The sequence below is a fragment of the Calidris pugnax genome, unplaced genomic scaffold (assembly GCF_001431845.1).
Source record: "Calidris pugnax isolate Ruff unplaced genomic scaffold, ASM143184v1 scaffold70, whole genome shotgun sequence".
NCBI classification, from domain to species: domain Eukaryota; kingdom Metazoa; phylum Chordata; class Aves; order Charadriiformes; family Scolopacidae; genus Calidris; species Calidris pugnax.
The window spans coordinates 7,341,024-7,357,378 of NW_015090862.1; the positions used below are offsets into that span (position 1 = coordinate 7,341,024).

At 40.0% G+C, this 16,355-nt stretch overlaps 1 protein-coding gene across 5 annotated transcripts in view; it reads left to right on the plus strand.

Annotated features, from left to right (window-relative positions):
* FAM214A (family with sequence similarity 214 member A) overlaps positions 1–16,355 on the plus strand; it is a 49,176-nt gene that overhangs the window by 13,094 nt on the left and 19,727 nt on the right. For 2 of the 5 annotated variants that reach the window (XM_014944523.1, XM_014944524.1), the window contains exon 2: positions 11,432–11,519. The exons of 1 other annotated variant lie outside the window; for it this stretch is intronic. In XM_014944523.1, coding sequence (XP_014800009.1) covers positions 11,468–11,519 — 52 coding nt within the window. In that variant the 5' untranslated portion in view covers positions 11,432–11,467. Of the gene's footprint in view, positions 1–6,688; positions 6,851–11,431; positions 11,520–16,355 lie in introns of those variants that run through there. 2 more of the 5 variants (XR_001412337.1, XM_014944522.1) reach the window with 2 other exon arrangements.

Consider the following 16,355-nt stretch of genomic DNA (forward strand, 5'->3'; position numbering starts at 1 on the left):
TTTTTTTTTTTTTTTTTTCTCACCAGCAGGAGGAAACTATTACAGTATTTTGATTTCTGCTAGAAACAATGCATGAAAGCATTATCAGCCCTTTGCCACTACTTGTTTGTCTTGGGGCAGATGAAGCTGATGCAAATATGTCAGCTTTGGGGGCAACTAAAAATATGTATTTTTAATTAGCAGCTCACTGGTTGCTCAACTACATGCTGTGTTTAAAGCTAATTAAATAGCATACTGAACTCAGTGCTGAATTGAGGATTATCCATTCCTTTTTATGCAAACCTGTTCTCTAAAAATGCAAATGTTGTTCCAACCAAGTGCTTGCATATATTTTTGTCCTGGGTCTAGAGCTTGTTGCTATTCCTCTGAAAGGTACTGGAGCTCTTGCTCAAGTGAGCCTGCTGGTGTTAGATGTTCACCTCCTGATACAGAGGAGGAACAATTCCACTAGTGTACTCTCACGGTTTGTGTGGGAATATTGGTTTTGAATCACTGAAGCGTTGCTTTATAAAGTGGTAAGGAATTTTTGAGAGGACAAAGTGAAATTTCATAATTGCATATATTAAATTTTAAATGTCTGCCATTTTGCTCTGTAGACAATTAGCGTATATTAGGAGAGAGGGAGGCAAACTAGATTCTTGGCTGAAATTGTTAAGCCTTTAAATTTTGACCCTATGTAAGATTTTATTCTTTTGAGTACCAGAAGACTATTAAAGCTTAATAACATGACTTACAATGTGGAAACTTGTAAATAGCTGAATTGTGCTGTGTGACACAGTTCAATTCTAAAACTATCAAAAATGTTCTATTGTTTTATGCATTCAAAATTCCATAGTAGGCTCTGGTGTCCATTTTAAAATAAGCAGTCTTTTACACAGCTTGAGAGTTGTAACATCCTCATTTATCCTCCCAAATAAAGTTTAAAAACAATTTTATGGGCCTGGCCATTCTCCCAGAAATCTTTTAAATGAGAAGCATATATTGTCTCTTTTGTAACTTTTTTACTTTTGCAGGTTACTGTTTAACTGCTTAAGGGCAGGCCTTGTAGGTGAAGGTTAATAGCGTTGGAAAAATTACCCGAGGAGCTTCATGCTGCTCCACCATCATCAATTTCAGCTCGGTTCTTTCAGAGCTCCTTGCGTTTCTGATGAAGAAGTACAGTCTCTGCCTTTGGTCTGCTAGCCTTACTCCTTTCCCTCCACCCCACCCTCTAAATAATCTGGACTGCAAATACTCAAACAAACCTACTGAAGCTGGAGGTAGCCTCACTAGCTAGGAGGAAGATTTTGGGTGGTCAGACGTGTTCTGACAAAGTTCCACAAGATAAATTACCCACCGCTTAGATGACAATGAACAGGTTGTAACATCAGAGTTTTGAGAGATGAAGTAAGAAAGCACAAAGAGAAGATGAATACAGAAAGGAACTGCAGTAGAAGAGGTCAGATGTCATGAAAATAGTTTGCTCTGGGCTTTTTGTGGTGTTCTTTTTTTCTTTATTTCAGATAAAGTAATCTACATTCCTTACCTGAGGACACTTCCTAACAAGTCCCATGCTTTTTTCCTGTGTGCTGTTTTTAAGTACCCTCATAGCTAGTTCTGTTCTAGCAGGGGTGCTGCAGAAGTTTCCAGCTTGTGGGTGTGATTTCTAACTGACACTATGTTATAATAAAGTTGTAAGAGTATCAGCTCCTACTTAACCTGCGTACTATATATCTAATGTTAAATGTGTTGTCCATTAAAATAAAATTCTTGAATTCTCGAGTGTTTCTATCTCTTCTCCATGTGAATATTCTTTGAAAGCTTTATTATTAACAATGCATTTGGGCTATTTGGTTGGTTTCTCATTTTCTTGTTTTTCAGTTATTCTGGGGAATTAAAAAAGGCAGCTGAGTGGCAGTAGTAGGTGCCTCACATCTGGGTAGAAAATGTTCTTAACAGTTCTTCCCCAGTGTGACTGTATTTATCTTGGGCTTAGGTATGCCATCAGTGTTCGCATAGTTTCTTGGAGTTGACCCAAGTCTCTGGAGTTGACATGGTTTGATAGTCAGAAAGCTGCCCTGGATGTAATTCACCGTGTGAAGTTGAATATCTGTAATGGAGACTTTTCTTGAACATGATGAAAGAAAAGCCTTTTCAGACACTTCTAGACTGCTTAGTTGCATTATTCGCACTGGAACCAGAAGTAATAAAACTGTCTGGGTTCTTGTTTTAATACACTATCGTGTGGGTCTCTAAACAATTGCATTTTATCATCTCTATCCTATGCAGGTGTGGTTGTATCTACCAAATCTCTCATCTTTGTAGAATCTGAGAAGGCATCTTACTCAGTGCGGTCTCTGCCCCAGGTCTTGCTGCACTGAGATTGCTAGTGCATATAACAGGCTGCTGGTCTGCCTGACATCTGAATGAAGACTAGCCTGGAAAATATGGTCTTGTTACTTGGATATGTGAATTAGTCTTCTGATGCTTTACAGCTCTCTTTCCGTGTTCTCACACAAACACTTTTCAAATTTTTCTTCCACTTTATAAGCTTGGAGGATCTGCGCTTTACTGCCTGTGCCTGTGAACAGAACGCTCTTAGCATATGTGATGCAGTGTTTCCTGGTTAAAACAAGGACTTCCTGCTGAAGGCCTCTTACTTGCTCCTAGTAGTACTGATTTTTTTTGTGTGTGTGAAGTAGTTTTAGGAGCAGTAAAAGAAGCAGTCATGTTGTTCCCTTTTTGACACTGTATCGCCTCCCACTTTCTTCTAAGAGCGTGATGGGTGAGGAACAACAAGAGTGACCTGCTTTCCTAGGACTAGATTCAGAAAGTGTCAGTATTTTGCTTTAGGTCATAGACCTAAATTAAGATATTGAAGTCAAGATAAGGTAAAAGATTTTTAAGTCCAAAATTCTAAGCTTGGAAATATGAAAACTAAGTTTTTATTTTCTTAATGTGTACAGCTAGTAGATGAATATATTTCAGATTCTCTTAGAGGCTAAAAGGCAGTGGTTTTTTGCTAGTAATGTTGAGTCTATGCTATTTGTACTCTGAAATGAAGTTACAAAACTGTTTTCTTTTGCAATATTGAGAAGATGGGATATAGAACATCGAGGGATGCTGTGAAACTTGGGAATATAACATATAGTGGACTGTGCTTAAACAGGAGAGATGTAGCCTGCTTTGTAGTTCAGCCACATCATCTACTGTGTGATGAAATTCTTTTCAAATTGATGTTTCTAACAATAAAGCTGCTTCCAGATGATGGTGTCAGTATAAGTCATAGAATCACAGAATAGTTTGGGTTGGAAGTGACCTTTAAAGGTCATCTAGTCCAACTTCTCTGCAATGAGCAGGGACACCTTCAACTAGATCAGGTTGCTCAGAGCCCTGTCCAGCCTGGCCTTGAAAGTTCCCAGGGATGGGGCATCTACCACGTCTCTGGGAAACCTGGGCCAGGGTTTCACCACCCTCAATATAAAAAACCTCTCTTAATTTGAGCCCCTAGCCTGTTGCAACAGGACCTGCTAAAAAGTTTGTCCCCATCTCTCCTGTAGGCACCCTTTAGGTACTGGAAGGGGCTATAAGGTCTCTCTGGAGCCTTCTCTTCTCCAGCCAAACAACCCCAACTCTCTTAGCCTGTCCTCACAGGAGAGGTGCTCCAGCCCTCTGGTCATTTCTGTGGCCCTCCTCCGGACCTGCTCCAAGAGGTCCATGCCCTTCTTATGCTGGGAGCTCCAGAGCTGGACACAGCACTACAGGAGGGGTCTCACCATTGCGGAGCAGAGGGGCAGAATATCCTCCCTCAACCTGCTGGCCCTGCTGTGCTAGATGCAGCCCAGGATATGGTTGCATGATGAGTGTACATTGCTTTTCATGTCCAGTGAGTGCACGTCCAGCTTTTCATCCACCAGTACCCCAAGTCCTTCTTGGCAGGGCTGCTCTCAATCCCTTCATCCCCTCCAGCCTGTACGGATACCCAGGCTTTCCCCAACCCAGGTGCAGGACCCTGCACTTGGCCTCGTTGAACCTCATGAGGTTCACATGGGTCCATTTCTCAAGCCTGTCCAGGCATCCTGTCCCTCAGGCATGTCAGCACAGCTTGGTAATAAGTGTATGCCTTTTCATTGGTGAGAAAGGAGAATATTGACCAAGTAATGGTAGTCATCTTACCTGAAAAATAACTGAGCCCTCAGGTGAATTTCCACGATAATTAGGAGCTTTTCAAAAGGGGTGAAGGTGGGGAGTTAGATTTTACAAACTTCAATAGCAAGCACCAGCGCTAACAAGCAAGACTGTTGTTAAATAGTTAATAACAGATGGCTGAACTTCTGATGCAAATGATCAGACAGAACAAGAGAAGTTCTCTGCATCCTGACCCAGAGACTCCTCACTGCTACCATGGTAACTAACACTTTTAGCAAAGTTTATGGAACTGAAGATGACTTGTTGGTTTTACAACTTTAAAATAATTTTTAAAAGGCAAAGCAGGCCAGCTGGAGGAGGAGAAAACATAAACTAAGAGAATGTGGTATATGAATTCCTAGAGGCCTTGAGTATTTTAGTTCCTATAAGATCTTTCTAAAAGATATCTGAAGTACAGTATACTTTAAAATGCCTGGCAGTTAAAGCATTAGTTTAAATAAGAATGTTTCTAATCTGAGCAGATCTGTCTGAATCCTTTTCATTTAACTTAACATGAAAATTATCTACTGCAGCTAGAGTAGCATTGCAAGGGAGACGAGAGTAGGAAGCTCTATGTGTTTGACATGAGTATGGTACTGAGGAGCAAGAAGGAACCTGTAGCTCATGGGGTGGATGTGGCCTTTCATCTGCCTAGCACTTGCAGCCAGGCATTTGCCCTCCCCAGTGGGAGTAGGACAGTGGAGGTCTGTAGCAGGGGCTATGGAGGAGGCTGAAGCTGTTTGCCACTGGACAAGGTAGGACCTTCTCTACCCCTTTGGTGCAGTTGTTAAAGACTGGGAGAGTCCTCTGGAGAAATACTGTTACAGCCTTACTTTGTCCATGCTCTTTTTGCGAAGGTGCCTGCCTTTGGCTGCTGTGAGTAGGATGCTAGAAGGACCCCGAGTGCTGTCCTTTTTAGCTGCTATAGCAAAGTTACTCTACAGTTCCTCTACCTACTATAGTTAAATTCAAAACAGAAGGTTCAATATCTCTTTTTAGGATATAGACTAAACCTCGTGGCACTGAAACTACTGGAGGGAAGTGCTTCTGAGGCAGATTTTGGTCTGGTCCCCTGGGAAAGCTGTGAACAAGACCTGTGTATATTACTGAATGCAGGTCACTTCTCATACAGCATAAACAACCCGTTGTAAGTCTGTTTTGTCAATTCAGCTCTTGCTGTTTTTGTGAGGTACGTCTATGCCTGTGTGTCTTACGCTACAGCAGTGGCTTCTTTACAGAATGAAGTCCTTCACCTAGGTGTGTACCAAGCCTCCTGAAAGGAGGTCGTAGAGAGGTGGGAATTGGTGTCTTCTCCCGAGTCACAGGTGATAGGACAAGAAATCTCCCCTCAAGTTGCACCAGGGGAGGTTCAGTCTGAATATTAGGAAAAATTTTTACACTGAAAGGATTATTAAGCATTGGAATGGGCTGCCCAGGGAAGTGGTTGAGGCACCATCCCTGGAGGTATTCAAAAGACGGGTTGGCATAGTGCTTAGTGACATGATTTATTGCTTTTGTCAGACTTAGGTTGATAGTTGGACTAGATGATCTTAAAGGTCCCTTCCAACCTAGACAATTCTATGATTCTATATTCTCAAACTGTATTTCCAGAGTCTATCATATTGCTGTGTTTGATTGTCTAGATGGATCAAGGAATCCTTCAGCCTCCAGATGTGTAACTCAGTCAAAACATTACCTTTAAAGAGAAGGGAAGCAAATTCATGGAGTTCTTAGGTGGAGATTATTATTTGTTATCTGTGATATGAATTAAGAGGCACATTCGGGTATCATGTTTTGCATGGAAGGAAAGACCATCCTCACCTCAGCCCTCGTGCAAGTATCAAACACAAAATCAATGACTTCCAACAGAAGACTGCAAGGAAACAAAGGGATAATACTGATCAGACAGATAAACTGTGGTCCCAGTGTAAAGGCTAACAAGCCTTTATCATCCTAACAGAGGAGCTGGAAAGCAGAATCATTTTGCATCAGGTGTGTTCTTCCCGGCTACAGGACAACACAGGGGAAAGGAAGTGCAAGTGATTAAAGTAATCAGAGGCTAATTGGAAGTTTACTGCAACAGTGAGTGGGAGACAACATAGTGGTGGTAAGCCATGGAAGATTTTGGAAGTTTTAAAAAAAATAGTCATTTGCTTATTATGAAAGATGATGTTTTGAGAGGCAACAGGAAAAAAAGGTTTCCTGTTAGTGACCAGCCTTCCTCACAGGCTGGATGCTGGTGAGACATAATCTTTTCTATGTCTTTTTCACACTCCTTTTTGTGGTGAATTCCATGAGAAATCCTGCGGGCACTGCTGGCATTTCCCAGAGCAGGCAGATAAGGCACTGCCATCTGCTAGCTGAAGCCTGGGTGGCATTCATGTGGGCTGTGCCCAGAGGTCCCCACTGGCAGGGCACGTTTCCAGCTTCATCACAGCTTGGACTGTGAGGAATGTATCTCTGAGGAAAATCTAGGATTTCAGACTGTGTTTTTCCATAGTCAGGAGTAAAACCAGATCATGCTGAAGGCAATTCTCTAAATGCTCTTTCCTAGGGATCCAACAAAACAATAAGGGTGTAGTGAATTTGCATGTTTTTCTGGGGACATAGAGGGCAGGTTACTTGTTGTCTCGATTCCCATGCCAGATTCTGGTCCTTTCAAGATCAGCCTCTAATTCAGATGGTAAGAATAAAATGTTCTGTGCTAAAAATCTCTTAGATATGTTTTTTATTAGTTCTTGAAGATAAGTGATTGCGAAAATCAACTGTTTACAGTAATGGCCAATGTAGTCATATGTAAACTTAATCTTTTTTACTATACTCTTCTACACTTATTTCTCTGTTATCTCTTAAAAAAGATCCCCTTCCTCCAACAAAATTATGTGGTATTGTCACTTGGTAGTAGTGGAATTTGTTTTCTTTATTGATTTCTAGCAGAAAATCTGTATATAATTTTCTTAATACTTGTTTTGTCAACCCTTTCAGTTATATTTGTCTGGCACTTGGATTCTGTAATGTTTGTGGGGCTTTTTTTTTGTGCCTGATGCTCAACTTGAGCATTCACAATAATTTATTAAGTCTATTAAACCTGACAGGTGGGTGAATCCTTAATGTTGCCTGAACTATGCCAGTAGCTGATGTATAGCAGATAGTGACATTTTGGAGCTGAAGGCAGCTTGGAGCAATTTTCCCTAAAAGAAAGTAATTTTGATATCTTCCAATTTAAGTTTCATTGAATATTTACTCTGGGCATTAATACCTTTTCAGCTGGTCCCAAATTTAAGCTTTTTTTTTCTTCCCTGGTGTGTATTTTTGATTAAATATATATTTGCAAGATATCAAGGAGGAACTAAAGTTGGGGTTTATTTGTCTGTCTTTGCTTATGTCCGTTGTTTTTGCACAGAATAGAAAACAGGCTGCGGAGGGCCTTGGGTAAAAACTGTTGTTCTTCATACGCTGCTCATGTACACTATTTTTAGTGTAGTGTTTTGTTTTGCCTAATAATTTATTGCTCTGTCTCTTGACTCCAGGTCACCTGATTTTAGAGCATGTGAACGTAGAGGTTGGATCCTTTACTATTCTATAAACTGCTAGTTTATCTTGAGGAGCAGGATGCTGCTGCTGCTGGTGAGATTGGGTTGGAAGTGGTCGTGTGAGCCCTGTCCCTTCGGTTCTCTGGAAAGTATGTTCTAAGAATACGCAGTACAGGGTGTTACAAAACACACGTGCGGCCAATAAACGGGGAGCGGAGGCCCGGGCTGGTGGGTGACTCGAGGTCAGTGCTGCTCAGGGAGACTTTTGCCTGCTGGCCTCGCCGTGCCTGTCTTCGCTCCGTGCCAGCAACGGCGCAGTCATCCCTGAACTCACTTTTTCCCCTGAGAAGGGAGAACTGTTTTGAACAGATATGTTATGAATACACCGCTAATATTCTTGCTCTAGTAGTGTTAATTTTGGCACTTCAGCTGAGTGTCTTGCATATAGGATTGTCATTAACTCATGTTCCATGAGGTGCCTGGTAGCTGGATGTTCCTGGTAAACTTCAAAGCTGCAATGCAAACCTGGCAGGATGGCTGAATGAAGGGAAAGCAGACACTTAAAGTTTGTAAGCAAACAAGTATGTTATTTGAAATTTCAGTATTCAAGTGGGGCCAGTTTTGAAAAGGTACTTTCCAAGATGTGTGTATGTGTGGAGGGAAAGCCTAACAAGGTCTGAATGCTCCAGAGTTTCATTAATCTGATTGTTTTAAAGTAAATCTGAACTGTAACAAGATAAATGTCACTTAGTTAGATCCTGGTGATTCCTCAAATTGTGTGAAAACAAGGAGGAACAAAACCTGCATCCATCAAGCTATTCAGTACTTGCACAGATGAAGCAGGTCTAGGCAGTCAAACAACTATTCTGATGGATTGAACTAAAAGTTCATTACTGCTCAGGCAATTGCAGATTTTTAATTCCTGGCCCATGAGGTCTTTTCAGCCTCGTGGAAAACAACAGACTGTTGTCTTCTCTAGAGTTTAAAAACAAAGCAAATTAACTTTCACCTACCTGGATCTCAAGTTAACTGAAACAGGGATATCAGCTGACCTGGGTGACAGTGCTGGCATTCTCAAGGCTTTCTTTTTTTTTTTTTTTTTATAATAACAGAGCTTGGCAGAAGAATTATTCTCAAAGTCCCACAGGGAACTTTCCTGCTGAACCGCTGGCATTCTCAAGGCTTTTTTTTTTTTTTTTTTTTATTCATAACTGTATAGTTTTTAAAAAGGTTCCTCTAAGACCACAGAATATTTGAAATTGAGTGTTGTGTGCTCTTGTGGGACAGGGGTTGCTTTCTGGGTGGGTGCAGGGCTTATCACTGTGCGGGTGAGTTGCTGATAGCGCCTCTTCTGCACTCTTACCAAATTTGTAATGCAAGTAATGAAACCAAAACAGTTTTGAAAATGTTGACACATCTAAATGATAATCAAAATTCTTGTCCCAGAAGAAATGATATACTAATTATGCACATGGGAGGCCTCAGTTTTGGGGTTTTTTTGTGGTTTTTTTAATAGTCTTTCAATAGAACAGACTACTTTCACCAGAAAGTGGACTAGGTCATAGTTTTGTTTTGGGTTTTTTTTTTCCCCAAACCATCTAGGCTTCTTCCCACCCCCATCCCACAGCCTTCTCTAGTTTACTGGTGTTTTGTGGGTTTTTTATTACTGCAGTAAAGCTGAAAACTTGCAGTATCTATTAAAGATAGATACTGATAGGTAGCTCTGAGGAGACTTTTGACATACAAGAGGTTCCTTAGTAGTCTTTATAAACAATCATTTTGTATCTTTCTGTACATTGAAAAAAGATACTTTTCAAGAGATTAAAAGCAGGGAATTGCCAGGCGTGTCTGATTTGTGCAAGTTTAAATTTGCTTATGAAGTCAGGAACTACTGAGACTGTTGATCGTGGCTATCAGAAACCATCACTTGGGCTTGTTGGCACATGTTGGTGGTGTGAAGGTGAGCATTTAGCTGCTGGTTGTTGAAAGTTTTCAGGCCGTGTGGAAGGCTGAGTGCTTTAGTACTTACAAAACATCACTTGCTTTGACAGCAATCCTGTGTTGAAGGCTGAATGCTCAGTGAAGGGTTTTCATAAGGTGCAATCCCATAAGTCAACATGGAACGTTTCTCAGGGGGTTTCCCTGACTCCAGCGGCTGTGGCATCCCTGCTGATTCCACCCAAAAATGAGTCAGTGCTTTCTCATTGCACTTTTCAAATTCGCTCTGGTTTATTTTCAAGACTTCTGACTACGGTCTGAAACAAATGCCACATGATGTAACGGTACTTTTTCTTGTAATGCTCTTAGGGAAGAAGAATACCAGTTTGTTCTTGGTGATTTTAAGCTAAAGTGGAACCTGTGCTCACACAGAGCATAGCTGGCCTTCCCCAGCAGGAGTTTTCTGTGCTCCCATTACACTTTTGTTCAGGCCTTTAATGACTCTTCCAAATCTTTCACTCAAAATCTGTTTGAGAGCTGAAGGCTACTTTACATTCCTCCTCAGAAATGAAATGTTGTTTTATCAGTGTTAACAGGAAAATAAGCACAAGAACACTTGCAAGTGTATTGTCAGAGATTCTAAGCACAATAAATATTTAAGGTGATGAGATAAAGCATGAAATACCCTGAAGAGATTAATTTTTAGTGTTAGTGGGAAACATTAAAAACCAGCATTTTTTGGCAAGTGTAACCCCTACATCACTATGACTGCTGTTCCCCAAGATACTTGCGTATGTTGTGAAGATGATAAGCTACAGAGGAATAAACTGAGTATCACTTTAGCAAAAATCCAGTCAGCACAAGATGCAAACATGTCGTGTTTTAAGTAGAGGACTGCTTTCTGGCAGCTCTCATAAGCATTGAAATACCTACTGGAGGATTTTTTAAACAGTCCCGTGCTGTTTTCCAGTAACATCTGAGAGTGATTTATTGTCACAAATTACTGCTTTCCATCTTCAAACCAATCTCTGTATAAAATATTGCAGAAGTCTGCAAATAGTTGAATCTTTGTCAAGCTGGATTGTTAAACAAATTAAAGAGGAAACTTACGTCTGTTGTCCTGAATTGTATTGTGTTTAAGGCCTCAAATAAAACTTCTGGCATGTATTTTTATTTATGTATTATAAAAATGCTATCACAGCTGGAATTTAATGCAGAGCTGCTGTCAACCTGTTTAACGGGAGGGATGTCTTGGCTTCCAAATGGAGTTGAGCTTTCCATTTCTCAGCTGCTGCAACTGTTGCGTGAATGATAGGCCTTCAGAAAGAGATGAGGTTTAGCCAAATACATGTGCTTTTTCAGTGTTAATTCATGTTGGGCTTCCTCTGAAAAGAAAGCAACAGCTATGGAGCCACTGCAGTACCATATTTATAGCTAACTTCAAATTGAGTGAGTTGATGAAAGCCTACAGTCTGTATGTCTTTAGCCATGTAGTTGCTGCTAAGCTGGTTCTTGAATTAGTAAGTAATAATAGTGAAGGTGGTCATCAGCCATCATCATTCTCATCTCCAAACACAGTTCCCTTGGCTGGGGAAGCCTTGATGAAATATGAAACAGTCATCAACATAAGTAAAGGAAGCACTAAAAATAATTTGATGAATATAGTATATATATAAAAATCTCATATTGGAAAATCTGTATTTTAATATAAAAGCACTTTTTTCCAGAAAACACCTTAGGAAGAAATTTTCACATATTCTGTAAGCTTAAGTGCACTCTGTTTTCTGTTCTAGGGTGACACACGGCTCCTTCAGCTCCCTAAAGCAAGCATGTTGGATGCGGTTTCACATTGTGGTGGCGGTGACTGGGAAGCTAGCCTAGGTCTGATCTCCACATTCCCCTTGCTTCCTCCTGTGAACTAGGGTGGGATTTAAAACAGAAGCATTTCAGTAATTTGTTTTCAATATAATTCTGCAAAATTTGTGTCAGCATACTTGAGGCTGATAGTGAGAGCGAAGGCTAGATTTAAGCCCTTAATTCCCTTCCAGTTACAGCTGAGTGTCTATTCTATACTTAGTGCGACATGCTAATTCTAAAAGAGGTGTTTTCTCCTAATTGTTTTCTTGCATGAACTAACAGAAATACCTAAAAAAAAAAAATAGTTTTGAGCTGCAGAATTAGAAATTCTATTGCTTTATCTTTTTTTTTTTTTAAGGTTTTTTGTTCAGGGTTTATCAAGTCATGCAGTTTGTTCTAATGTAATCTAATTTAGGCAGAGCACCAGATAATCAAGGGAAAAATGTAAATAGCTAGAGAAGAATGAATGGAAAACCCAGAAATTACTTGGTCTGCTTCTGATTGTGTTTGTCTCATTATAATACAACTTCAGAGTTTTTTGTGTAGTCACATTTAACAAAAGCACAATCTAGGAAACTGTCATATAAAGGAAAACAGAAATTGATGTGTGCTTAAGCAAAGGCATTAGCTGAGACAAATCCTCTTTGCTTTCAGTACCTGTCCAGTTACAGCATGTCAGTACAAGTAGCACCTTTTGTAACCCGTTCTGTAGACTAGTAAGTTTAGGGATCAGCAAAAAGTGTATGTTCTGTTCCTCCAACTGGCTTATATTTAAAATGCTGAACGTTGCAGCACTGAAAATCTTACAGTTTTACACTGATATTTCAGCACTTATTTAGCCATGTCAGGATACACTAGAACAACTGTATTTTAAAATACACAAGTTCTCTTGTAACTTTTTGCGAACTGAGGTTTGAAATGAGCCTCAATCTTCACATTTTCAGATATTGCTTTCCTTCTACTAACTACAGACAATGAAATCATAACAATTGGCCTACTTCACAATTTGCCATTTCCTGGTGGAGCAAGAAACAATTCATCTTACATTGTTTGTTCTTAAGTCTTCCTTTTCTTTGTCCAGTTAAGAGAAAGTAAAACCAGCTTCCTTGGTCAAAATGCAAATATTGGATCTAGATTTTGGTTTAATCCCAAAAAATCAAAAGAAACACGTTAAATGTTGTTGCTTAAGTAAAAATAGAAAGCTACAGTTGGAAGAAGAGAAGTGACTCAGTAAGCAGTATGGCGATGGCAAAATAGGATGTCAGCCAAAACGCAGGAAGCAAAATGGGAACACCCAGATCAGTTTAACAGTCTGCATTTTACACTCTCAAAGAGCGGTAGTTTCTGAGATTACTGCAGGAAATTTAAGCTTTAAATTAATTTAACTGGATTTTATTTCTGTACTCATTAAGCTGTTTGAAACTAAGTAAGTTTTAGTAAAATGTGAAATGTACATTTTTATTTTTTTTTTTCTCCCAGACTGATTTTAAGACCAGTCTCTTTTTGGTAACTTTATTTACGGTAAAGCTGCCTGGAGATTAGCTCAGGGTGCTGTGAGAGGCACCCGGCAGAGGTGTGCGGTAGATGGGCAGTGACACACACACAGCAGGGGAGTTACTGCAGTGCTGCAGTCTGGAGTGAGGCTGATGGCACTGATTGGTACTGATTGATTTTTATTGCTCTGGAGCTCCAGAGTAACTTCATCAGCTGCCATGTAGTTGTGTCTTGATTTTTAAGAATATCCCGTTACTTAGAAGATGGTCAGCTTTGTTTTGTTGTTTAATTACAAATTGGTGTAACAACAGAAAAGCAGGTATCTTCCTATTGTCCTACACACAACTAAGTAGGTCCTGCAGTTGTTTATAGCTTATACTCTATTTACTTTGAATAGCAGGTGTGCATCAATCCTAATGTCAAGTTCTGATGTTGCTGTTTCCTGCCTACAGCTGAACTGCTTTGATAATCAGGTAGTGGTTCAGTTTGGTGCCCTGGGAAAAAGTAAGGAGACAGCAAGAATAAGATGAGGTACTGTGCTGCTCTCCTCATGTTTTCATAGTGGCTGTCCCTGAGCTCAGAGATCTTGAGCCCTAAGAATCTAAGACAGGAGTCAACATGGGGGGAAAAATAACTGTATAAGAATATTGCTAAGATAAGGTGAGAAACTGCTTCATTGCATTTGCTTGAATTTAAGTAAACTTAACTAATGGCTTGTTTCTTGCAGTAAGTAGGCTATCTCATAACTTTAACTCTTGATAGCTTAAATTATACTCAAACTCTTAATATTGCAAAGCTTTTAAAGCATATGACTTCAGATATAATTACTGGTTTGTAATATGCAGACACAACATGACTGCTCATTCAGAGAATCATGAATTTGGGGGGTTCAAGAGCAGCTTTCTTTTGAAGTGAAGCACAACATGGAATTAGTTAACTGAAGCATCCGTAGGTGTTTCTAATTCCAGAAGAGAAGCTCTTAGTCAAATGTTTACATTGTGTTTCATTTCCTTTACAGTAGTTTCTTGAATCCCTGCCTTACTCTTAAAATATGGAGCTACCTTTAACCTACTTCTTGGAATAGCGAGATATTAAAACTTATTCAGAGTTGACTGTTTTGGGGGGAGGGCCACAGAGCTTTTGCTGGAATTTTTCAAATGCAGAGCTATGCCTGTACTGGGAGGTGATGGGTTCTGAACGCTGACAGCCCCATTTCTCCTGCCACAGGACTCTTAGACTAGAAACATCTCCTTATGGACTGCCTGTATTAAAAGTACAACAAATAAGATGCAAGCAAAATTTTTAGTCTTTAAAAAAAATTGTAGCACGTGAAGGAAGGAGAGCAGAGGGAGGCAATCATGCCATGGTGCCTGCTGGACAGCTGGGGCAGGGCAGGAGCAGGGCTTGTGTCAGCTGGGAATCGGAACAGCCTATACCATGCACTCTGTATTTTGTTTAGTGTGTTGCCTACTGGGTTTCAGCTTTATAAGAAGCGAAATAGAAATCTGATTGCTTTAAATCAGCGGCCTTCAAAATCCGTTATGGATGCCTAAAGGTCTGGACTGTTACAGAGCATATTTAAAGGCAATTGGTAGTTGTTCCACGGACTCTCTAAAAAAGTAGCCCTCCAAATCAGTGGAGGTCAGGACTAATGGATACTTCAAGTTGAAGAGATTTGTCTTTCTTTGAAGAATGGCACTTCACCTAAAGGAACTCTCCTCCTGAGAAGGGGAGGACAAGCTTGGTGTAGGTATTTGTGGTGTCCAGTGCAGTATGAAAGGTGCTAGGACAATAAAATAAGCATGGACTAAAGAAGGTTACCGTTGTAGCACTGCCTGGTTGTGACAGGAGGAGCTCTGCTGGGGCCATTCACTGCCTGGCTGTCCCCAGGCAGGACAGGGCACTGGCTTGCAGATGTATCTTCTGGTGGCCCCTGGAGCACAATGGGTTTATGTGATACCAAATGTTTCCTGTCTAAGCCTAGAAAATAGATTAAATGCTCTACTAATACACTATTTCAGGAAAACATTTTCTGTTATTACTACAGAAAATGTTGCAGTAGGAAAGGGAAGGGAGTTGGTCCACACAAGTGTGACCTAGTTGGGAAAGGAGTCAGCTGGGCATCATGGGATTAACTGAAGTTTTGGGAGAGTCCTTGGGTTACAGTCAGGTGGATTTGGGACTCACTAGTACCACAAGCCTAACTTCCATAGATGTTTTAGGATGTGAGCCAATTTAATTTTTGGGGGAGATCTGAGTTTTACTCTACTCCAGCACACCAGTGATTGTGCACATGTGTGTGTGGTGGACAGGGGAGAACAAGGATTTGAAGACTGTCTTCATGACATCTCTGGTTAAATGGGCTTTCTGTTTGTGCGGAAGATGTAGAAAATTAGTCTTTGTTGAGGCTGGTATGTACAAGACACAAAGAAAGACAATATGACGTGCCTCCGGGTTTCAGTTCTCCAGTATTGTATGTTTTGGTTTATGTGTAGTAGCTTCAGTCTAAATTTGTATTTTTCTCTTTTTTCCCTCCTAGAGTAGTGTGACATCTGCTGCTGTCTCTTCTGACCACCTGGTCAAAAAACTTTAGTTTCAATGTATTGATTAATGGGCTGTAGTGCCTTGTTACTTTAATTCCTGTGTACTTGTATCAACTAACTGGATTTTTTGCTATTTTAAGGGGAATAAACCCCACTATATACTTGCATGTTGCATTGCTAGAGATGAAGCAGAATAATAAACATATCTGTATAGTCAGATTATAGGATTGAGATTATCCTATGCACAATGTATAATGTGTGTCTTAAGCAGAGCTGATTCTTAAACAAAAGCAAACAGTTACACACACAGTAAGACTTTTTTTAACTGAACACTGAGTTGCTGTTTCTATAAATGTCTTTCCACCCTTGTCCTCAATTACATCAACTTGCATCATCTGTGTCTGTTGTATAGGAACAATTACCAGGCTTCTCAATATTTATAGGGTTCTTTCCTTTATGAAAACTCTTAGAAGTTGCTAAATTGTATAGAAATCCAGTGGAGCTAAAAGAAGTCAATAAGCCACGTGACCTTTGTAGGAAAACATTTCTCAATATCCATTGTTATGCGTGTTTTAATTTTTTAATTTTTTTTAGAAGTCCAGATCAAATATCTGGTTTGTTACATTGGTCACAGAACTTTAAAGTATTAACCCTGACTTTGTAATGCTGTTATGGAAACAGTACTGTTTCCTAGTTCAATATGTGCTCTTTATCATCCTTGAAGGAGATGAAGTTTTTATTTTGAAACAACATTGTGTTTTTATAACTGCAGCCAATACAAATATGTCTCTAGCTAGATAGGTCTCCTCTTCCATCCTTAAGG